General features: G+C 32.8%; 1 protein-coding gene across 4 annotated transcripts; it reads right to left on the reverse strand.

Annotated features, from left to right (window-relative positions):
* Positions 1–3,756: 3,756 nt before the first annotated feature.
* Positions 3,757–19,060, reverse strand: LOC127853564 (uncharacterized). 4 transcript variants are annotated; one of them, XM_052388161.1, is made up of 6 exons: positions 18,920–19,060; positions 12,315–14,448; positions 12,075–12,117; positions 11,839–11,931; positions 11,491–11,577; positions 3,757–10,824 (listed from the first exon to the last, which is right to left on the reverse strand). In XM_052388161.1, the coding sequence occupies exons 2-6, from the start codon at positions 14,445–14,447 to the stop codon at positions 10,637–10,639; spliced, it is 2,544 nt and encodes an 847-aa protein (XP_052244121.1). In that variant the 5' UTR covers position 14,448; positions 18,920–19,060; the 3' UTR covers positions 3,757–10,636. The 4 variants fall into 4 exon arrangements, with proteins under 4 accessions (XP_052244121.1, XP_052244118.1, XP_052244119.1 ...); XM_052388158.1 differs by having other exon boundaries at positions 11,839–11,952; XM_052388159.1 differs by lacking the exon at positions 18,920–19,060 and adding an exon at positions 18,387–18,549 and having other exon boundaries at positions 11,839–11,952.
* Between the last annotated feature and the right edge of the window lie 4,369 nt (positions 19,061–23,429).

The following is a 23,429-nucleotide window of genomic DNA, read 5'->3' on the forward strand; positions in this document are numbered from 1 at the left end:
GGTAAGAGAGATAGGGCGGTAGTTGGCTGGGTCTGACCTTGAGCCTTTTTTTTTAGACTGGGGCCATATTTGCCATTTTCCATAATTCAGGGAGGGAGCCATGCTGCGGACGGACGGACGAAGCGGCGACTATAATGCTCCCCCAAAAATAAATTTTGGGGGAGCATAAAAATCACCAGGTTGGAATACATGACAAGCACACTCGACTTGCGAAAACTAAACGCTCTTGGCAAATGCAAGCGTGGTCAGTTAATTAAGAATGAAATAAAAACAATTATATTGCATTACCAATGAAAATCTTGCATATCAGCAATAAATGGTTATGATTAGACATAACAACTTTTAGATCAGCCTTTATGGTGGGTATGCGTGTAGACCGTGTTGTAGTGATAGATGCTGAGGCGACGAGTTTAATATGTACCATATTTATACAAATTATATACGCCGATACTGATATGTTTAATTGTATCGGTTGGAGAAACAAAGCTCTGTCTATGTCTTGTATAAGCACAGAATACAATTGTTGTTGTTTTTAAATATTGTACATGGCTTATTTACGGAAATGTGTGTGACTGGAGAGTGATGAGTATTTTAAAACTTACGCAACTCATTTCGACGTTGTACTTATAAAAGTTTATTTTATCAGTATTGTAGTTTCCATATCATCAGCGTACTATATATGCATTTGCAAATTATATGAAATCGTACACAAGTTTATATTTGGCCTCCACATGTTTCACATCCTTAGCGATATTGATAAGTTTCTCGTTCATTTAATACTGAAGAAATTACCACTAGATTGAAATTTGCATTACTTTGAACGCTTATGGGTGTATTTAAACAAACAAAACTGGCGTGATTTCAAGTGTCATATTATGTGCAATTAAGTTAAGCTGTACATACTATAAGACATTTATTTAGTTTCAGCATACATAAAAAGTAAAAACCAATTTAACTGGTTATTGTGTGCTATTCCTTTAAAAGCCTGTTAATAGCCGCAACAAGTTTGTGTTAGTGATTTTTTCCTCATAGTGTTTTTCGTAATCGTATGCAGTATACCTTTCTGTTGTTTTTTTTCCACTCGACCACGTTTTACTGACCAGTTTAACAGCTACTTATTCAACAATTAAATATACGCGCATATTCATATTTCTTTAACTTTTTCCAATATTCCATATAGTTCACGGTAACCGTGGGGATGCTATTCCCCTCTAAAAGATGTGTCTATGTATTTTTCGCCAGAATGAAAGGTGCGGCCCATTTCTCAAGCAGGGTTTTACATTCATTTGAAATAGTTTTGTAGTCCCGCACTGCAGTCGCTAGTGTTCAGTTCAGTTTCCCTGTCAATAAAAATGGGGGTCCGAAGTAGTGTTCTTATTTATACTGCAAATTTGCTTCATCACATGTGAAAATCATGTCAATTATCAACTAAGGAAGACAATTCGCACAGCGTTTAACAATATACCGCAATGAATTCGTCTGTCAAGTTATTATTGAAAACCAACTTAAGAAAAAAAAGTACGTCCAATATAAACCGAATTAAAAAATTAGACGGGTCCTGACTGGCAAAGTATGCAGTTTTAACGCAGAATAGCGAGTTTCGCAAATTAATATCCAATTCAAGGAAATGAACCCTAACAAAACATAGAATCGCTGTCTTTTAAATTGCGATGTTCTTATTTGTTTGATTGTTAGATTATTGGCGTCGCACTGAAGTGCGGCGACTAGTATGTAATACGTTTTTTTTCGCTTATGGGAGGAGAAGTTATTTTTCGGATCAATGTATATATTTTTGTTGACAGAATATCTTGCATAGTGGTGATTTTTTGTGTAAATTAGTGTAAATAAGTACTGCGCTTGTGCATATTACATTTACTACAACATTTATTGCCAATAATGCAAAGCTAATTCTTTTAATAAATAACTGATCACAGGGACTGGGCAATAGTAAAAGATCACAGGGACTGGGCAAATACGCGAACCGGTGAAACTTTCTGGTTTTGTATAAAATCAAAACTTCTTTGTTCCACTATCCTAGCAACCACCTAGTTACTAATAAAGGCGCTATAGAGTGCAAAGCGCGACACGTATTATTAATTGTTATAATGTGTCTTGATAAAGGAAGCAGCCGCTTATCAATGAGGAGCACCATCACAGCACCCTAGTCTCATTACAATCAAGTCCTCCTACAGTGTTTTTAAGAAGCACATATAGAAGGCCGCAGGCCTGACCCGTGTGTTGCCAGTGGTATGGACCCTTTGGTATGGACCTTTAACCCCGCTCACTATCCAGCGTTTAAACTTCTGGGTTTACATTTAAACCGACTATTAATAGCTTAATAATATCTTAGTAAGAAGTTGATTTTTCAAGCGGTTCCGTAGTGTAGTGGTTACACGCTCGCTTAACATGTGAGAGTCCCAAGGTTCGAGCCCCAGTAGAATCAAATTATTTTATTTGTGTTCTATGTTAACTTTTTGTTTTGCTGCAGACATTTTAGTTTAAATAAATTTGCTGTTTTATTGTAACCATTTTTTGTTTTTGTTATGCCCATGAAATATATGTGTGAGAGGGGGGGGGGGGGTGGTTTACACATTAAAACTTGTACAGTGTTTTCATATCAATGACTACTCAACCCCTATCGTAAAAGAGCAACGTAAGAATAAGTTCAGAATCATCTCCTCTTGAAGTTGAAAAAAAATAAGAAATTACGCTTACAAGATGAAGCAGATTTTTTTTAAACTACACAGTTCTGTTCCATTAATGAAAACTGCACACGGATGCCAGTAAAAAAAGGAAACCAATGTAAATAAAATGAACTATGAAATATTTGGGGGTTACAACACAAAATCATAGATAATGGTTATTTGGGTGTTATTACACAACATCCATAATAATGGTTATTTGGGGGTTATAACACAAAATCATAGATAATGGTTATACCAGTATCTTTTTCTATTTTGTTTAAAATAATCGGCCAATATATTAATATTTACAGTAGAAAAACAAGTATCGTTGGAAACGATGGATGCTCTCCGATGATGCGCTTTGTCAATCTATGTGTTAATAACCACCTAAAAAATCTATTATTAGCCTTGGTGACCTTGAACCCAGTGACCTCAAACCTCATCAATAGGTAGAGGTCCATGCAAGGTACCTACATGCCAAATATGAAAGAGATCGGTAAAGTAGTGAAGGCCCTATTAGAAACTGTAACAAAAGCGTGACGGAAAATCTATTATTAGCCTCGGTGACCTTGACCTTGAACCCAGTGACCTCAAACCTCATCAAAAGGTAGAGGTTCATGCAAGGTACCTACATGCCAAATATGAAAAAGATCGGTAAAGTATTGAAGGCGCTATGAGAAACGGTAACAAAAGTGTGACGGAAAGAAGGAAGGAAGGAAGGAATGAAGGAAGGAAGGAAGGAAGGAAGGAAGGAAGGAAGGAAGGAAGGAAGGAAGAAAGGAAGAAAGGAAGGAAGGAAGGAAGGAAGGAAGGAAGGAAGGAAGGAAGGAAGGAAGGAAGGAAGGAAGGAAGGAAGGAAGGAAGGAAGGAAGGAAGGAAGGAAGGAAGGAAGGAAGGAAGGAAGGAAGGAAGGAAGGAAGGAAGGAAGGACAAACTGGCAACTATATGCTCCGCCGAAATTTTATTTCGGGGAGCATAAAAATCGTTCCATGTAACTTCAATGAGTGCCTTTTACACTGAAATTCCCGACGCCCTTTGATGCTTTGCATCAACACTTACATGCAACTCGTAATCCATTTATACGAAATTTATTATGATGTTATATTTATAACAAAGAAAACTTCATAATACATATGGTTTCACAAGATAAATTTGAAAAGCAAATATATTTTCCATAATTTAACAATTTATGAAATTGTTTTTAGCACATAACGTTGTATAAATTACCGAAAATATCGGCACTCAACATTTGATAATGATCACTCTACAAGTAGTTTTGTCGTGAAAATTGATGCTTCTTTAAACAAATATGCACGTTATAAGTGAGCTCATTTTTTCCATACATTCATGTACGCCTAACCTTGTCTTGTATATTATAATCATTATTTAATAAAACAATCATGTACATCTATTTGAAAACGTTTTATTACTAAAAACATATTAGATGGTTACACGTAAGTAAAGCAGGACGAATTACATGATTTGTATGCATAATCCTTATAAAAACAGTTCATAGAGTGCAAATACATTTTTTAGTATTATGAAGTATGTAAAATAATGATAAGTGAAAAAATAGCCTTAATCATGATCTGTTTATAAATATATTATTTATCATGATTCGGAATATTCATGTCGATCCAAACTAGATAGTGCAACATTTCTTGAGAATATATAACGAAATATCATACATCATTTGTTCACATATTAAATGCTAAATGTTCATGCATATCTTGTTCCATCGTTTAATTAAGTGTCAATCTGAACTAGCGTGTACGTCAACCCGAACATACACAACACAGAGTTCCCAAGCAATGTAACTATTTTACATGAAAGACTAATGTAATTTCAGCCCCCACAATATAACTTTAGTCGCCATGTAACATTTTATTTTAAATTATTTTTATCATAGCTAAGTTACGTTCTATAATAAAACAATGAAATAATGGACAATATTGTTGCAATTTGATAGTCTGCAAATGAAGTCGTCACAGCTTGTTCACACGATTTTATCAAGTCTCTGTTTAACAACACAGTTTGAGACCTGCACTAAATATGTATACAAACAAATCAATCGATGATAAAAATTCATTTGTAGAAGCAAAACATAAACGATTCAATAGCTTAACTAATCATTGTTTAAAACAAAATTTAAAAAACTATATCTTACAATAAATTTAAAAAGTTTAATTGAAAACGATGACTTATCATTGCATCAATGCAGACACTCAATCTGCATAAATAACCACACAAATTGCAAGAAATCAATACTAACTTCAGAAAACAGCATGTATAATTTAAAATTAGTAAAGAAAGCATGCAATGGCAATCCTTTATATAAGTAAGTGTAGTCGTTTTTTTAAGGAATGTGACCAATTGCAATAAAGGACAACATAAACAACTCGCAACATAACAAAACAAGAGCTGTCGGATGGACAATGCGTCTACTTTTCTTGTTCTTGCCAGCGCTTTTGGCGTTTTTGTTCAAAACCAAACAGTTTGTTAAGTAGTTTAGTTACTTGAGCTATCAAGTATTTTTTTTCCTAACTTTTAAAATATCATACAAGTCAAATAAAACTTAATCGTGAGAGGAAATCTTTTTCTATATTGACCAAATTTAACATATGTCCGTGCAGTGTTTAAGTCGGCATTGTTTTGGTTTAACTTATATAATTATTGAGCGATATGACAAATAAAAGTAACTTAAAATCATATAAAAGCGGATCTACATACTGTTGTAAATGGCAATACAACTTAAACTAACGCTAGTGCAAATCTAATATATTCATATCAATTTGAAAAAATCACATGTATATTATGTTCATGAAATTTTGCTTATGAAATACACTAGTGTAAAATGTTTGGTTAACGCACTTGAAATTTTATTATATTTACATCATTAATTTATGTGCATCAATGTATTGGTAAAATAAACATAATGATCGGGGATATGAAAAAATTAAAGTAAATTTTAATAATACAAAAGCGGAACTTAATTATGGTTATAAATGACAATACAACTACAGCTTAGACGTGTGTACATTTTATATATAAATATACAATTACAAAATCACTTATATATAATACATATATGGTATTTATGAAGTTTTGTTAATATAATACACTGGTATAATAGGTTTGATCAACGCACAAGAAATTGTGTTATATAACATTACATTATAAGTTTATGTGTAGCCATGCATTAAGCTTATCTGCAATATATTGAACTCCTTAAATATATGTTCATGGCATGTAGCATTTGAAATCAATAATATCGCAGTTAAGTTATGTTTCATAATGAAAAAAATGCAATAATGGACAATATTGTGTAATTTGATAGTCTGCAAATAAAGTCGCCACAGCTTGTCCTATGAAAACACGATTTTATCACGTCTCTGTTTTACAACTCAGTTTAAGACCGTGCATAAAGTATCTATATAAACATATTTTAACATATATTAAATAAATCGATGTCAAAAAGTAGTAGCATGTCTAGTAGCAAAACATACATGATTCTAAAGCTTAACACATAGTTGTTCAAAATATTTTTTTAAACATTATATATTTTACAATTAATTTATTAAATAAACAATTTGAATTTCATCATAGCAAATTTGTGTTGGTGAGCTTAAATGAAAACGATGACTTATCATACCATATTGTGTAAAAAAAATCACCACAGCATCTTAGCTACCTACAGAAAAAAAACATCGATACATCTTTTATCATTCTTTTAGGTAATATTTTCATATTTTTATTATAAATCTGAAAACATCTATGTATCACATAAAAATGAGTGTTTATAATGACGAAAGTTGAAAAATAGACCGTCATAACGGTTTATCTTCACATCAAATGTGATTCTCTACATTGCGCCTGTAAAGCCTATTTTACACAAGGTTAATTTTATTTAGATAAATGTAAATTAGCAACAACACGACAATGAAAACACACAGTCGGCATAAATAAAGCACACAGTATGCATGAAATCAGAAAAACTGCAAGTATACTTGACAAATAGTAAAGAAAGCATGCAATGACAAACCATTATATACGTACGTTTAGTCGTTATTGTAAGGAAAGTGACCACTTGCAATATAGAAAAATACACACATCTCGCAACATAACAAAACAAAGGCTGTCGGATGGACAATGCGTCTACTTTTCTAGTTCTTGTAAGAGCTTTTGGCGTTTTATTTTCAAAACCAAACAGTCTGTTAAGTAGATAAGTTACTTTAGATGTCAAGTGATTTCTTTTTTTTTAACTATGAACATATCAATCGAGTCACATAAACCTTTATCTTGAAAATAAACATATTTTTCTATATTTACCAACAGTGATAATGACCGATGACCTGCATCCAAAATACCCCATATGCAGACGAGATCAGTTTCATCTTTCTTGTTAACAAGTTTCAATATTTGCGTTATTTGTTTTCTCGGTATCGAGTACGTAGTTTAGAACAATTACTCAATTATTATTACCAAACTTGACGTATCGGGTCTTGTCAATACTTTTAATACGCATTGAACGTTGAATAAAATTCGTCATGTCTGTCCTGAAAAACAAGCGAGCAAAACAGCTTTCCTTTTTTTTTTCGAAATTTATAGCTGATTAAATCTCTGGCTATCGCCTTGAAGTGGTCTATTAGAAACGTTGTGGGCTTTGACCGATTTGCAGATGCACCGTGTTCGCTTGGGGTTAATAAAAACACAAGTGCAAATAATCATTAAACTCAATGCAGTATTAATCAAATGTAAAAGAATACAAGAGTATATTAATTCAATTACATTTAATTTTCTTTCGAATTGGTTCCAAATTCACGATGTTAACAAAATTACAACTGTTAAGGCACGATGAAATGAACTTGCGATTATCAGTCACAAACGTTCTTGTTAACAAGATTTAAGCATCCATCCTCGCGAAGTAAACAATTCCAGATCGCCTCAATTTATCTTAATATTTATACTTTTGCCAACAAAACAATAAATCAAACTACATGTAGACTTAACGTTGGTGCGTTTGCCTAGATTTAAATAAAATCCGTTATATATACTTTCCTTGTCCGTGCATAGTTTAAGTCGGAATCGTTTTGTTAAAACTTATATAAGGTTTGGGGATATGAAAAATAAAAGTAACTTACAATTATATACAAGCGGAACTACATACTGGTTATAAATGCTAATACAACTACAACTAACGCTAGTGCAAATCTTATATATAAATATCAAATAAAAAAATCACACATATATAATGTACATGAAATTTTGCTAATAAAATATATAGAGGATATTTGTTGGATTCGGTGTATTATCAATTTTTATTCACGAGCGATCATAGAAAATAACATTTTCACGAGTGGCGCAGCCACGAGTGAAAATATATTTTTTCTATGATAACGAGTGAATTAAAATCGATATTTCACCGAATCCAACAAATTTCCTTTTTATTTTATGTTTTTTTCACAGTATATATACATTGTTAAAGAGTTTAACTAAAGAATTTTGCTGGGATAATGACGTTATTTCGTAAAAAAATGACGTCATCTCACAGAAAACAGTGAAAATTATCGATAATTTTGACTGAAAATTTTCACTGTTTGAAACAGTGAAATTATCGGTTTTAATTCACTGATATTTCTCTATAAACCACCGGAAAGCATAAAATAAACTGGTATAATACGTTTGATAAACGCACTAATAATTGTGTCATATAATATTTACATTATTAGTTTATGTGCATCTATGTATTGGTCAAATTAACATAATGATTGGGATATGAAAAAATAAAAGTAACTTGAAATTATACAACAGCGGAACTACATTTTATCCTATTACCAGATGAAAATCGATAGTATAACAACGATCGTATAAACTTTACCTTTATACTATCGCTATTTTTAGACCATGGTTTTCCGTCCTCTATCTTAAGAACACTATATGTTTCAATGTGACGTCATAGCAAATGATGACGTTGAAGTAAACAAACACTTCGGAGTCAACTTGGAAAACCAGCGCTGTTTCTTTGAATTTTAAAGTATTTTTACTGTTTTTGAACGATAAACGACCACAAAATAATAGGATAAATAGAATATTATGTGAGTTTTGGATAAAGATCAAGTTTATCATGCTCGGCACGAACCATGTTAGCGCTCGGCAAGCCTCGCGCTACATCGGTTCTAAGCCTCGCATGATAAACTTGATCTTTATCCAAAACTCACATAATATTCTCTATATGGTTATAAATGGCAATACAACTACAACTAAGACGTGTGTACATTTTATATATAAATATACAATTACAAAATCACACATATATAATACATATAGAGTATTCATGAAGTTTTTCTTATATTATACACTGGTATAATAAGTTTGATCAACGCACTAGATATTGTGTAATATAATATTAACATAATTAGTTTATGAGCATCCATGCATTAAGCTTATCTACAATATATTGAACTTCTAACATGCATGCTCAAGGCATGTAAGACTTTCATTTCAAATGATTTGTATTATAGTTAAGTTATGTTCCATAATGAAAAAATGCAATAATGAACGATATTTTGTAATTTGATAGTCTGCAAATGAAGTCGTCAAAGCCTGTGCTATGGAAAAACGATTTAATGTTTTACTACACAGTTCAAATGCCGTGCATTTAGTATGTATATAAAAAACAATCGATGTTAAAAATTCATTTGTAGAAGCAAAACATAAATGATTCTGTAGCTAAACAAATAATTGTTAAAAAATATATTTTAAAACATTATATACTACAATAAATTTATTACATAGACAATTTGAATTTTATCCGAACAATGTGTTGTAGTTGGGATTAATTGAAATCGATGACTTTATATTCCATATTGTGTAAAATCACCAGAGCATTTTAGTTACCTACAGAAAAGAAATGGTGATACATCTATAAGTATTCTTGTATGTAATATTTTCATATTTTTATACATCTGAAAACATTTATGTATTACATAAAAATGTGTATTTATAATGAAGTTCTTGTTAACAAGATTTAAAAATCCATCCTCATAAAGTAAACAATTCTAGATCGTATCAATTCATTTTAAGAAAAAGTCATAATACATAGGGTTGTATTCCAGATGTTTATAAATCTAAATTGTTAAATATTCATACTTTTGCAGAAGAAAATGAAATCAAACTCGACTTAACGTTGCTCGTATGGTTCGGTTACTAATAGTTTGCCTAGATTTAAATAAAAACCTTTATGTATACGCTTCGTGTCCGTACATCTTTTAAGTCGGCATCGTTTCTGTAAAACTTATATAATGATTGGGGATATAAGAAATAAAATTAACTTAAAATTATATAACCGCGGAACTACATTCTGTTAATAAATGGCAATACAACTACACCTTAAGCTAGTGCAAATCTTATATATAAATATGAAAAAAAATCACACATATAATATTATAATGTACATAAAGTTTTGCTAATAAAATATACTGGTATGAACATTTGATCAACGCACTAGAAATGTTGTCGTATAATATTTACATCATCACTTTATTTGCATACATTTATTTGTAACATTAACATAATGATTGGGAATATGAAAAAAATAAAAGTAACTTAAAATAATATAAAAGCGGAACTACATTATGGCAATACAACTACAACTAAGACGTCTTTACATTCTTTATATAAATATCAAATTAAAAAAATCACACATATATAATAAATATTAAGTATACATGAACATTTGTAATATGAAACACAGGTATAAAATGTTTGATCAACGCACTGAATATTTTGTGATATAATATTTACTAACGTGCATCCATGCATTAAATTTATCTACAATATATTGAATTTCTAACATGTTTGTTCGAGGCATGTAACACGGGTACTTGACATTTCTTGACTTGTATATATTCTTCTTCTCAACACCTTTAATTCATCTGTTTCATTCCATTTTATCACCAGAACACAACTGCGCGGACATGGCCGACATTTCGCGTGTTGCAGGCGGGGCACCTGATGAATCCCACAACGCAACGGTCGCATATCACAAGGTGCCGACAGGGGAGTAGGACAATATTTGCAGGTTGTGAGTTACATCCGTGGCACATTATAACAACCGGCCTGATGTCAAGTTCATCGTGATCTGCATTTATAAACATAGCCTGATAGATAAGACTGAGATGATGAATTTTTGCATAGAGAAATTATATGCCTGTTCCTAATAAAAGAAAACAAAACAATCAAAAATCGGTTTTTAAAATTGAGGAATAAGGGGCGTTATGATTATATTTGTTCTGACGAGAAAATAACCAAACAGGACAACAACTAGCATGGTCTATTTATCTCGACCTTTAACACTTTCTTGCTTAAGTTTTAGTTAATTGATTAAATGTATAAACAAATGTTATTTATACTTTTTGCTAGAACTGTTTTCGTTTGTTTAATGATAAATACACAAAGTTCCATGTTGACGTCATATGACTGTCTCATTTGCATGTTGAGACGATCTTTAGATCGCTAAATATTTGCGTTTTAATTTAACTTATTTTGTAACTAATTATTTTGAAAAAAACAACAACAATCGTTTTTAAGAAATATTAAGTTAAATAGAAAACAAGTTTAACTGTCATATGATGACAGCTTTATATCGGATAAATATCGGCAAGAATGCCTCTGCAAGCCTCGGCTTCCTAATGCCCATATCATCCTAGTCCGATATCAATCTGTAATCATAAGACAGTAATCGTTTATTGTATATTAATTTTATAAAAGGTATAAATAATATTGTTAAAAGACAGTATCACCAAACCTGCTTGCGGGGCCCTTGTCCGATGTAGATCTACGGTATATCCTCGTGTTCTTTCAACTGCTAGCGATATTGCAGACGAAGGTGTTGCTGCAAAAAAGTATGAGATTAGCGACAAGCATATACATAATCAAACTTCGTTTTAAAATATTATAAGTCAAAATTGTTAGCTTCTGTTCCATTTAAAAAAAAAATCAAATAATTTTAGCAGGAATAATTGGAATACATGTTTTACCATAAATAATACTAAAAATCGTTCGCAAATCTCACCTCTATGGAAATTAACAATGAACAAATACATTTGCGTATCGCAAAATCATTCACAATAACAACATAAAATAACCATCTAACCGTCAGTGCCCCGTTCTCTACCAGCTCTGAGATCTATAAAATGGGCTAAGTTGTTCTCCAGTGCCCATGCTCTTGGTGAATAGTTGGTCGCACCTAATGTTACGTTTGCAACTTCTGTTAGTAAAGACTACGAACAATTTCGATAAAAATAAATACGTCCAATATATATAACTTATTCGAGAAATAGTAATTCAATCGCGCTGCAAAATTTAATTTGTATAACTTAACATGCATACCATATTCTGCGTTGCATGGGTCGTGCACTGGTTGATAGCCTGTCTGTGTTTTCATGAAATGGTAAATTAAAATTGGGCAATTTGAGAATGGCTTTAAAAGGATGTCAATTTCTATACTCATGTTTTAGTCCAAAAATTGATATGAAACATTTAATTACAAATATTTGAAAACTTCAAACTTGAGAAAGAAAAACATGCGAAAATGACGAGAAAATAAATACTTAGATTCACAATTCTTACTCTTCTTTCTATGTGAAGACGGCAGGTTGGTGACAACCTCTTGTGTACTTCTGACACGTTGCAATTTGTTGTCCATCCATCATATATTATCAAACACGCGAAACACTTCGTACTCTTAGCATTTATGTTCGGGCAATGATAGAAACCATGTTCAGCTAGCTCGTCACGATTGCCGTCACCCCTATAGCAGAAAAATGATCTTCGCCGAAATTGCAGATCTTGCATCTCTTGAATAGGATAAACAAATCCATTGCAAATCATGTGTTGTTCTTGTTCAAAATATAAATGTCTATAAAGTTCTGCTGTTTTTTCCAACTTTGCCAGACATGTGCCCGTAACTTCGTTTACGTCATTGTAATCTTCTTTCTTTCTTAAGTCCATTTCATTTCGTTTATCTGTGTCAATGGATAGTTCTGTTGTATCGAGTATGATCGAAGTGCTCAAGATATTTGTTTGTACCTCATATGTAGAACAGATACTTTCACTTCGTGCTACTGCCGACAATGCTTTGTACCAGTATATGTCGATCAGATGAGAAAAAGACAAAGTATCTGCAGTGACCTTTGTAGCATACACGTTCACACTTTTTGAAGATGGGGATTTACCTTCGATCATACCGACTGTATCGCGAGCAGCATCATAATGCATAACATGTGCACGATCTTCACTCGAATGGTGTTTTCCTCCAAAACACGGTCCAATAGGGGTCTTTTCCAGGTATGGACTTACACTGCGAATAATAGCCATTTCGTTGCATATTAACCCATGTTCCGTATACCTTGTATGATAACCAAAGCGGCGCGTTTTACTGTAATACGTAGCAGAGGATTCCATACTTTTGTATACACTTTTATTTTTTGAGCTTTCCAAAACACGAACCATAGACGCAACGTTTGATTCAGCAACGATGAAACAAATTCTAATTCGTCGTTGACATTGAACGGCAACTTCAATTTTGGCATCAAAACTAGAATGTGTCAAACAGTTCATTGAAATAAAATCAAGTCTAAACTGGAAATTGATTCTTCTTTTTGAAACGGATCTTGATTTTCTAATATAGACACGTGTTAACGTAAACGCGCATGCTTTGAATCTATTAAAATCCTTTCTGTCTACCAATTGCGTTAAATAGCCAATAGGATGTTGTCTGAAATAACACGAAATGCACATGTTAAAAAACACGAGATTTATCATGCTCGCGTATCGTACTAAGGCACAACTTCGACGGACAGATGGTACATTGGTTGTGTGCATATTATTATCCGAACGTCTCTTAGATGCATAACGGTGTACTGGGACCATTGATGAAAGAGTTTTACCGGAGACAGCGCCATCTGTTAAGCAATCCTGACCTTTTTTGCCGTTTGAGGATTCGCTGTATTCTTCAAGTTCGTTGAAAGGTCTGTCAAACCTTTTGTCTTTATTCGTTGACAAGTCCGATTCGCTTGCAACAATTTTGGAATTTGGTGCACAGTCATCGGTGCTTTGTGAAGGTTTAATGACTTTGCATACGGTGGTGTTTTGTTTTTCAGGGGCAATTACACACTCTGCTTCTACGCTGTCAATATCTGAACTATGATTTTGGTCTTGAACACTGGTATCGCTATCAGAATCGTCATTTGTTAGGTCGTCGGTGATGTCTCTAAAGTTGTACGTGCAGTTCGCATCGTTTGGTTCTAGTGGATATGAATTACATTCGGGTGTCTCGTCATTCGATTGACAATCAGAATTGTTCGTGGAACACTCTCCTTGTTCATAGTCAATATCATCTACCACACGACGACCGGCCACTTCATCGGAGGAATGAAATGATGTGTTTGCCTCAACATTTTCGTGAAGCTCGTGTATTATATCTTTATCGTTTTCAATGTCCTGAGTTGGACTCGTGTTCTCTAAATGTAGATCAAATGATGAATTCATCTTTGCTACAGTTTGCGCAGACACGACCATTTGTTCAAGTGCTCTTGTAATTTCTTTAATGTGTTGTTTCATTGATTCTATTGCTTCTATTACTTCGTTTTTGTCTCTTTGCAAATCTTTTAAGTCCGCTATTTTGTTTTCCATTCTAACACCCGCAACGTCGTTTCGGATGAGACTTTTCAGTCGAGCACGATTAGTTAAATTAATATCCATCCTGAAATATTAACAATAAAAATTATTGATATAAGGTCACTTAAATATATTATTTATAATACCACACTTTTTAAACCGTAGAAAAGCAAATTTTGCATATCTCTGGGAATAAATATAATATTAATCACAGTAATAAATCGTAAAAATATGCATTTTGGGGTAACGTTCGGAGTCTAAAACAGATAATATCTGTACTTATTAAAACATTCACGTATAAAGTAACATTCTATGTTTATTACATGCTCATAGAACAAACTACAGTCATGACACAGCATTGTTCGTTCATCGTAAATCTGATATTTATCTTATATACGAAACGGAAAGTGCATGAAGATACTTATTTATAGAAATCACATGAAATAACAAAGACTTAAAGACATCATGGTCCCATTTGACAAAAAAAAGTTGTTAAATATTAAGTTAATATATACAATAACACTACCTATGAAACATATAAAGCTATAATCTTACGTAAATTATGGAGTAAATCATAGCTGTGTTTGTGTTTATTTTCTACATACATGTTAATCTTAAATAAAATACGAGGTCAGGTCAGGCGTAAATACAATGTTAAATTGTACACGCGATAAAACATACCACTCATTGTTACCACCAACTGCGTTTATTGCGCGTTTTGTCATAGTTATTGATATTCAAATTACTTAACATACTCAGTGTTAAAAAATATTGGACTTGTTAATGAATAGTCTCATATGAACTGTTGCCCATATCGTGTAAATACGAGTCATATGATTTTAAAAATGATTTAATTTTCGAAAGATAAACCGATTGTCTTATAGCAGAATGCAATTACAATATGCTACTAATTTTATATGATATGGAGAAAATACATGGTTTCTGTATTACGATAACACATTGAAATCGGACAATGATGATATCGGCATAGGGAAGCCGAGGATTTCTGCCGTTATTCATCTGAGTTCGATATTTGCATTGAAAAATCCATTTAATATTATATTGAATTCAATAGTGATCATGCATCGCAATTCTATATTATGTAATTTATGAAAATAAGACATATATGAAAAGAATTCGTACATTTGTATTGATCATATGTGTGTTGAGTTTTTTTGAAAATTGTGAAAAGAAACATCAGAAAAACACTAATATATAAAACTTAAGAACATATAAATATAAAAAATACACAATAAAATGTTCACGAAAACTATGACAAAATAAAATAAAAGCTTCTAGGAAAACAAAATTAAATGTTTGGACTCGAACTTGCGTAAATTATGTAAGCCTGACAAGTATCATGCCAGTGAGTTTGTAATTGTCCAATATGATGCAGCTTGAAAACCATGCAGTATTTAAAACACTGAAGCTTACATTTGTCATTTATTTCATATATTTTTACCCCATACAAGAAGTTGTATTGTCAAGAAAACACTACAGCTTGTCGAGGAATACGCAGTAAAAAAGCCGTGAGATTAATCGTGCCTTACCACACGAGACAAAGCGAATTATAATTTATTATATTCCAGAATGGAGTAGAACCGTATTCAGAATATGTTAAGGGTAAGCGCGTTAATGATGTCCATATAAACCTGCTGCAAGTGGGTCTGAGTATAAGACCACAGATAGTTTGGTTAACCTTATTCGCCCAAGAAAAAATAATTATTGTTACATGCTATGAAATAGCTGCTTCAATTCGGGTCATTTGACCAGCAATATTTAACATTTTATTAAAGAAAAAAACATAAAAGATAAAAAAAATGCTATTTCAAAACATTATCAAGTTAATTGTGCTTCTCCGCAACGGATAAAGAATATTTCAAATTGTGTTTGAAAAGTTTATTTTTCAGAATGTTGTGTATTTCTTTTGACCATTTCACAGGAAGATTAAAGATCTTCTTACATGTTCGTGGCTAGATGTCAAAAGGAGATTGACCATCTGATTTTTTAAGCCAATATAACTTGGAACGACTCTTCCCAAAAGGAATGCGTCTGATTCAAATCAGTCTGTATATAGTCACCTGTACTCTTGTTAAAAGTCTCCGCATATCGAGATTAAAGGGGCCTTTTCACGTTTTGGTAAATTGACAAAATCAAAAAAAGTTGTTTCAGATTCGTAAGTTTTCGTTTTAGTTATGATATTTGCGAGGAAACAGTAATACTGAACCTTTACCATGCTCTAAAATAGCCTATATATGCATCTTTTGACGATTTAAAAACCTGAAAATTATAAAGCGTTGCAAACGCGAAACGATTGAATAATTTGGAGAGTTCTGTTGTTGTCGTTATATTTTGTGAAACTACGCGGATTGCTTATCGAAAGTATAAAATACATCCTTTATTATGTGAGCACGGATGGGCATGCGGTCTAAGTGGTAGACTTTTACTCCAGGACTCGAGGAATCAGTGGTTCAAGCCCTTTTGAGGGTTACATTATTCCTTTTTTAAATTTCATTCTTGGTTTTTTTACCGAAGTTTTATAGATTTAATGTTTACATTTATCAATATAAAGCATTTAATAACAAACCTCAATACATGCCAAAATCTGTGAAAAGGCCCCTTTAATTACGCGTATTCGAGAGGGTAATTTTTGCAATTGTTAAAAAAAAATGCTACATCTGTCATACAGTACTTATTTGACATCAATTATGACTTTTGGACAAAACCAGATGATTCCTTTTAATTATTTACAAATGACATGTCCACGTGTGTTCAAAGCGATCTTGATTTAAACAGGCAGCTCGTTGTACGTAACTCCAAAACACTACTGTCTTATTATTTATCAAGTTACGAGAGTGTTTCAGCGAACAATAAATGACACGTGAATACTCCATGCTCATTTGAAAAAAACCTATCATATTGCATGGAGTTTGTCAATAAAATTATGCGAAATTATTTGTGCACTGACCGCAGCTGACAAACCTTCGCGAGTTTGATCTAAACAACTTCGATGTAGCTTTTTACTGAGGATTTGACATTTGTAAACGTTTATAAACAGACACAATAATGCTGGAGAAATTGCCTTCCATTTGACCCGAAAGAATGATTTCCGATGATTTTATTGGTTTGTTCGATAGATTTGGTTACAAACTTTGACTACGTATCGTTTTCAAGATTTATAGAAAATCAGATGTAAATCTGGGCTACCGCTTGACATTGCTAAAGTTTATAGACTGTTTATATATTAAAGCTAAACCTTTCATTTAATGTGTATATTTTTCATTAAAGAAAGTAATCCATCATTTTCCATTCACATCTTTATAAGAGCAAGACTAATGTTTGGAGAGCAGATCGTTTCGTATCCGATATGCAATGACTAATAACTCACGCGCTTATGACAGATATATTTAGTGTATACGTACTACCAATAGCGCATAAGCAGAATGATTCATACACGTCTGACCGGTGTACAGTGAAGGCGCTTTTAAGTGTAAATGCTGGATCATTTACTTTCTATACCCATCAATAAATTCTACACAAAATAACACCATTATACATTCTACTGTTTTATTTTATAGTATATGTTGTCCATCCCCTTTATAATTTACAACTTATGCAATTATCTCAGAGATTAAAGTAAAAGAGCTGGTTTTCGACAATTCAATATATTGTAAAACATACAACATTTCTCTTGTCAAAACTGGCGACAAACGTATCATCACAACACATCGACTCAACAAAAAAATTTGTGTACCGTTATAACGTCTAATCTTTTGCATAACATACATGTGTATATTATTAATGGAATTTCTCAAAGGGTCAATGAATTTTGTATGGCGAAAGTCAATATGCATTAACATCTAAATCGAAAGTAGTTTGAACGGCATCTTAAACTGAACTTAAAATGAAATGCGCTAAAAGAAATATTTTAGGTTCTGTTAAGTCTTGATGCCGATATTCCACATTGACGGTTTCTATACACATTGATATCGAAAATATTATTGTATAAGAATTATTGTTTACTTTTGTATTTACATCATCCATGAAAATCCAATACGAATGGTCTGATTAAGTATGCTTTCATACGGCTAAGAATAAACATTAACACACTGGATCATGGTACAATGGTTTTCCTACACAAGTGATTTTTAGATATTTATGAAGTCATACTCGAAAAGAGAGTAGGTAGGTTTTAGCTATTCACACTGCGTAGAATTAACACAAATGGCCTGATTAAGTCTGATTTCATAAGGCTAAATATAAAAATGTATTACTCTGGGCCTCGGTGGAATGGTTTTCCTACACAGATGATTTTTAGATATTTATGAAGTCATACTCGAAAAAAGAGTAGGTAGGTTTTAGCTATTCACACTGCGCAGAAAGAAATATATATACGTTTGTTTCGGTTTCATTCCGCATGTAAACATGTTCATTAATTAAGTCCAACAAACAACCACCAATTATTAAAAACCGTGACTTGTTTTATTAAATCTGTATTATTATACACAAGAAGACTAAAGATAGGAGAGCGCTGATAAAACAAACACAATTCTTACGTTAAATAACACCTGTTTGCAGTGTGTCAATTTGCTTTTTGTAAAATCCTTTTTAAACTAGGTCACTTCCACTTAGGAATGCTGGGTAAGATTTGTTGTCAATTTGTTTCCACTGTTATCAAAACTTATCATGGTATTTGAATAACTTAATTAAATTAAAATATATTTAAGAAAGCAATGGTATATATAAAATTCGTTAAATGTAAAATGGAATATCCAGAAGTATGGAGTTCTTTAAGGGCCATAGCATAAGAATCCGCATGTACGTATCTCTTATTATCATATTATCGGCCCTCCTTATTGAATCGTGCCTTTGATGAAAACCACTGAAGAAGTGCTGGGCAGTACATGTTTTTCCATTTTTAGAAGTTTTAATTTATTTGCTGATTATTAATTACAATAACGACAATGTTTCTCATGATTTCCGGTTTCCATTTGAAAGTAGGTCATGTTCATTCCATGGTGAAGCTATGATTTTTAATTACGTAACACTGAATTATGTTAGTTTGTTTATGGATAAATAGTAGCTTTATCAAATGTTTTATATGCCGCTTAGTTTTGAATAAAATGTAAAAATAGTTTAAGAAAAACATGATTTTTTTAGAACAAGCACATGCGATAGTAACAAATCTTAGCAACCAATCAGAAGGGCCGATACTACGAGACAATTGTACATGAAACAGATTACTACAGGGAGCTAAGTCTAGCCAGCATTTTGTAAATCATTGCCGATTTAAATAGAGAATAATAGGTTAGTGTTGATTATAGATCAGGTTTATCATGCGAGGCTCAGAAAATAAAAAGCACGAGCCTTGGCTCGTGCTTTTTCGTTTTCGTGCCGAGCATGATAAACCTGATCTATAATCAACACTTATCTATTATTTTATGTTTCCCATTTTTTATTTTGTAAACTTTTTTGTTTAAACAAAATTAGTTTGACTGGATAATTTCGCTGGATTTATGACGTCATTTCGTCGAAATATTGACGTCATTTCCTGCCGTTGATTATAGATGATATTTAATCAACGGGGCTTTAATCAACCGAATTCGCTGTAAAAGTGGGATAAATGAAGTTTCCGTTGTTATGTCCAAGAATACACATTTAACTATAGATTGACATTAGCACATGCGTATTTATGTGTTTGTTCACTTCCAAAATTCGAATGTATTCATTATCATGCAGGGACGATACTACGGAAAGACATGCTACTCATCGTAGATCCGATGGTGTTGTTTAAAATGCTGATATATTTACACAATACTCGTGTGAATGTGTATAGTATACGATAGTTTGTTCTTTAAATTAATACGTCGCTTTTCTCATTGATTCACACCATATCTAATCTTTTGAACCATATTTGATAGACGTGTATCCTGCAGTATCCATTGTTGTGAAAACATGCATAAGCATTGTAAGAGAACAGCAGAGGAATTCAAGATGTAAAAAAATGATTTCTTGTGTGTATGGCGGGATACCTGCTCAGAATTTACAAAGTCATGTTCAAAATAAAATTGTATTGTATACAATAAAATACTTACTGATATATAACAGATGCCTACTCTTAGCATAACATACTAGGTCCAGAGATACATTATGACATTTCGTTTATGCATAAACTTGAAGACGATATTGCCAGTAATAACAACTATTTCATCGAGCATATATATTTTCACACAGTTTAGCATACTTGCTTACCTTTTTATTTAATTTAAATATATAATTAACCAACTAATGAACAAAGTCTATTCACATATTTAATCGTCAGTGTTTCCCTTTATACAACCACAGTTATCACACAAATATACATTACTATTTGAAATTTAAAAAAAAGTATATTAATTGTATTCAATGTCGATTGTCTTCAAGTTTCATCATGATAAACTCATAATTTTATGTGTCATATAGAGTGATACAATAAGATTTGACCAGGTGACCTATAATTTGGACGAAGTTGCCCCAGTTTCGAACTCGACATAATAAGTGTCCGGATACATATTCTGACAAAGAATATATGACAACGGTTGCCTCTAGAGTGGTAACGAGCTTAAAATCTACTCGATACACGACGCCGTCTATAGGTGACCACAACGTCTCACCTCGGCATTCATCGGTTTTCGTAGATTGTGTAACGAACGAGCTATTTGCACAATTATTGCCCCCCCCCCCAAAAAAAAAAAATGTATACGCATATCAAGCTGTCATATTTATGTCAACAAGCTTTTCGAAACTTATCGGGTCATGATATTTCTCAAATCAGAACAGGAACTCTACCTGAAGGTCGACACGAGAATGTGTTCACTGCGCAATGATTTAAACACTATCGACTGATAATATTGTCGTGCATTTAGGCAGAATATAACGTGAATTCAAAGGAGTGTTCCTTTGCGTCTAATTTGCCGATCGGTCTTATATTTTGAATGAAGCATCTTCTAGCAGTACACTATAACGTTTATATAAACCATGCCACTGGGATGAAAACTGACCACGCCACAGAGTTTACATTCATACTTAGAGATTAGAAAAAATAGTGTAAATATATTTTTCGAAACAAAAATTCACAGAGCTTTGAAACTCCATCCAAAACTCGTGTTACAAAGCGGACACCCGTTTTTCTATGCGTATTTTCAGTGGCCACGACTTGTCCCAATGTAGGTCTGCATGTAAGCTACTTAATCACAAGGTTTTAGTGCAATAACTCCATCCAAACTCAAACAATTGAGAAATTTTCCGATTGACAATTACTAGGATTGCCCAAAATGGAACTAATACTATGCTTGTCTGCATGGAAGCTACTGAAACACAACGTTTCAGTGAAAATACTCCTTCCTTAATTAAGAGCAGAAACAATTTTTCGATTTTAGTAACCGTGAGCTTGACCTTGACCCGATTAAATGCTATCACAAGCTTACTAAGTAAGTCTCCAAATAGGCTGGCTACAAACAAAATGTTAATGGAATACCTCCATCAAAATTCATTCATTTGGCGCGGACCATTTTTTTAATAACAGCGATCTTAAAAAGACGAGCAAAAAGGCAGGTAAGCTATCCATGCAAGCGCCTTATACCCAGTTTCCACAAGCTTGATCAATGCATACTAATGTTCGTTCGTTAAATCATCATCCGAAAACTGTAGCGCAGAGGTAAAATACTCATTATAAAGAAGTACAACTCCGGCTGTTGCAGCAGTATTGCATTTTCATTATGTACAATTAGTTGGTCCTTTATTTAAGACAAGTGACCAATTGCCTAAGCAGTACAAAACAGCACCATACAAAACAACATAAACACATATAAGAATAAAGCTGGGGTCACCGCCTTGGAATGGCCAATGCAAAGAATTGGGGGGTTTAAACCGATTTCAGAGCGCTCAACCTCAAACTTGGCCCAGCAGTATTCATGATACATATAAGTTAAATAAGACCATTTTATCGGGGCCGATTTGAAAGTGGGTCAAAAACACTGAACAAACTTTTTACAAACCCAATATGCAATGTTCACCAAACAATATTTACACTTCTGGGCCTTGTCATTTTACAAAAGATTTCTAAAGTACAATTAAGTCGATATGAATAATGTTTATCCTTATGCATTGCTTTTTTACCCAGAAGGCATGATTATAACAAACTTACTTTGTAAATAACCACTATCTCATGTTACAGACTAAATATATAAGCTCTCGGCTTTTTTGTTTTGCAAAATATGTTCACATTTATATTGTTTATAATCCCAAATTAAGAATACAAACTCTATGGCGGTATCAGTTTTCATACGTGTGGCATGGTTTGAATAAATGTTATAGTGTACTGCTAGGAGATGCTGCATTCAAAATATTAGACCGATCGGCAAATACGACCCAAAGAAGAATTTCTTAATGCCAGAAATGTCGTTTGAAAAAAACGTTTATGGACTGACGCATGCATGGTTAGCATAACAAACAATGGACATGACAATATCCGAAAAGCTAACCATGGGTACGCATTATAAACTTTCTAAACATACTATGGTTCCCGGTTATATGCATACACAGCTTACTAACTCTAGACAAGTCAAAATGTTAAAATGCCGCCTGTGTTCACGAACAAATATATCAACGTATGCAATGCTATTAAATCCTCTTTTTATTAGATATTGATTACATTTTCTTGTGTGCATTTTTCACATTCAATGCACATTTTACATCATTTTATATCATCATGTCTATTTTAAACATCATGTCGTGTTTTTGTGAAGGACGCCAAGGAGTTGAGTAAGAAATTTTGAGTCCGTCGAATACTGAATATATTGGATGCACGCGCATTCATTACGGTGGAATATTGGACGTTCATGAGGTACAAAATATTGACAGCTGGTTGTATGGTACATAGGCATATAATACTTTAAGATATTATATTACTCATAATTTATTGGAACAAATAACAAATTGGAACCAAAAACCTGACAAATTTCAAGCAGATAAGAAAAACAACTAGAACTCCGCGTGTTGGGTGTGTCGCCTGATGGTAGCATACCT

The sequence above is a fragment of the Dreissena polymorpha genome, chromosome 12 (assembly GCF_020536995.1).
Source record: "Dreissena polymorpha isolate Duluth1 chromosome 12, UMN_Dpol_1.0, whole genome shotgun sequence".
Classification (NCBI taxonomy): domain Eukaryota; kingdom Metazoa; phylum Mollusca; class Bivalvia; order Myida; family Dreissenidae; genus Dreissena; species Dreissena polymorpha.

Bases quoted from the DNA above. Each gene is read 5' to 3' on its own strand.
- LOC127853564 (XM_052388158.1), bottom strand. From the start codon at position 14,447: ATGGATATTAATTTAACTAATCGTGCTCGACTGAAAAGTCTCATCCGA. The intron at 11,578-11,838 runs GTTAGATGGTTA...ACTTTTTTGCAG, and splicing joins TAGAGAACGGGGCACTGACG to CAACACCTTCGTCTGCAATA. The intron at 10,825-11,490 runs GTTTGGTGATAC...TTATAAATGCAG, and splicing joins GACAAGGGCCCCGCAAGCAG to ATCACGATGAACTTGACATC.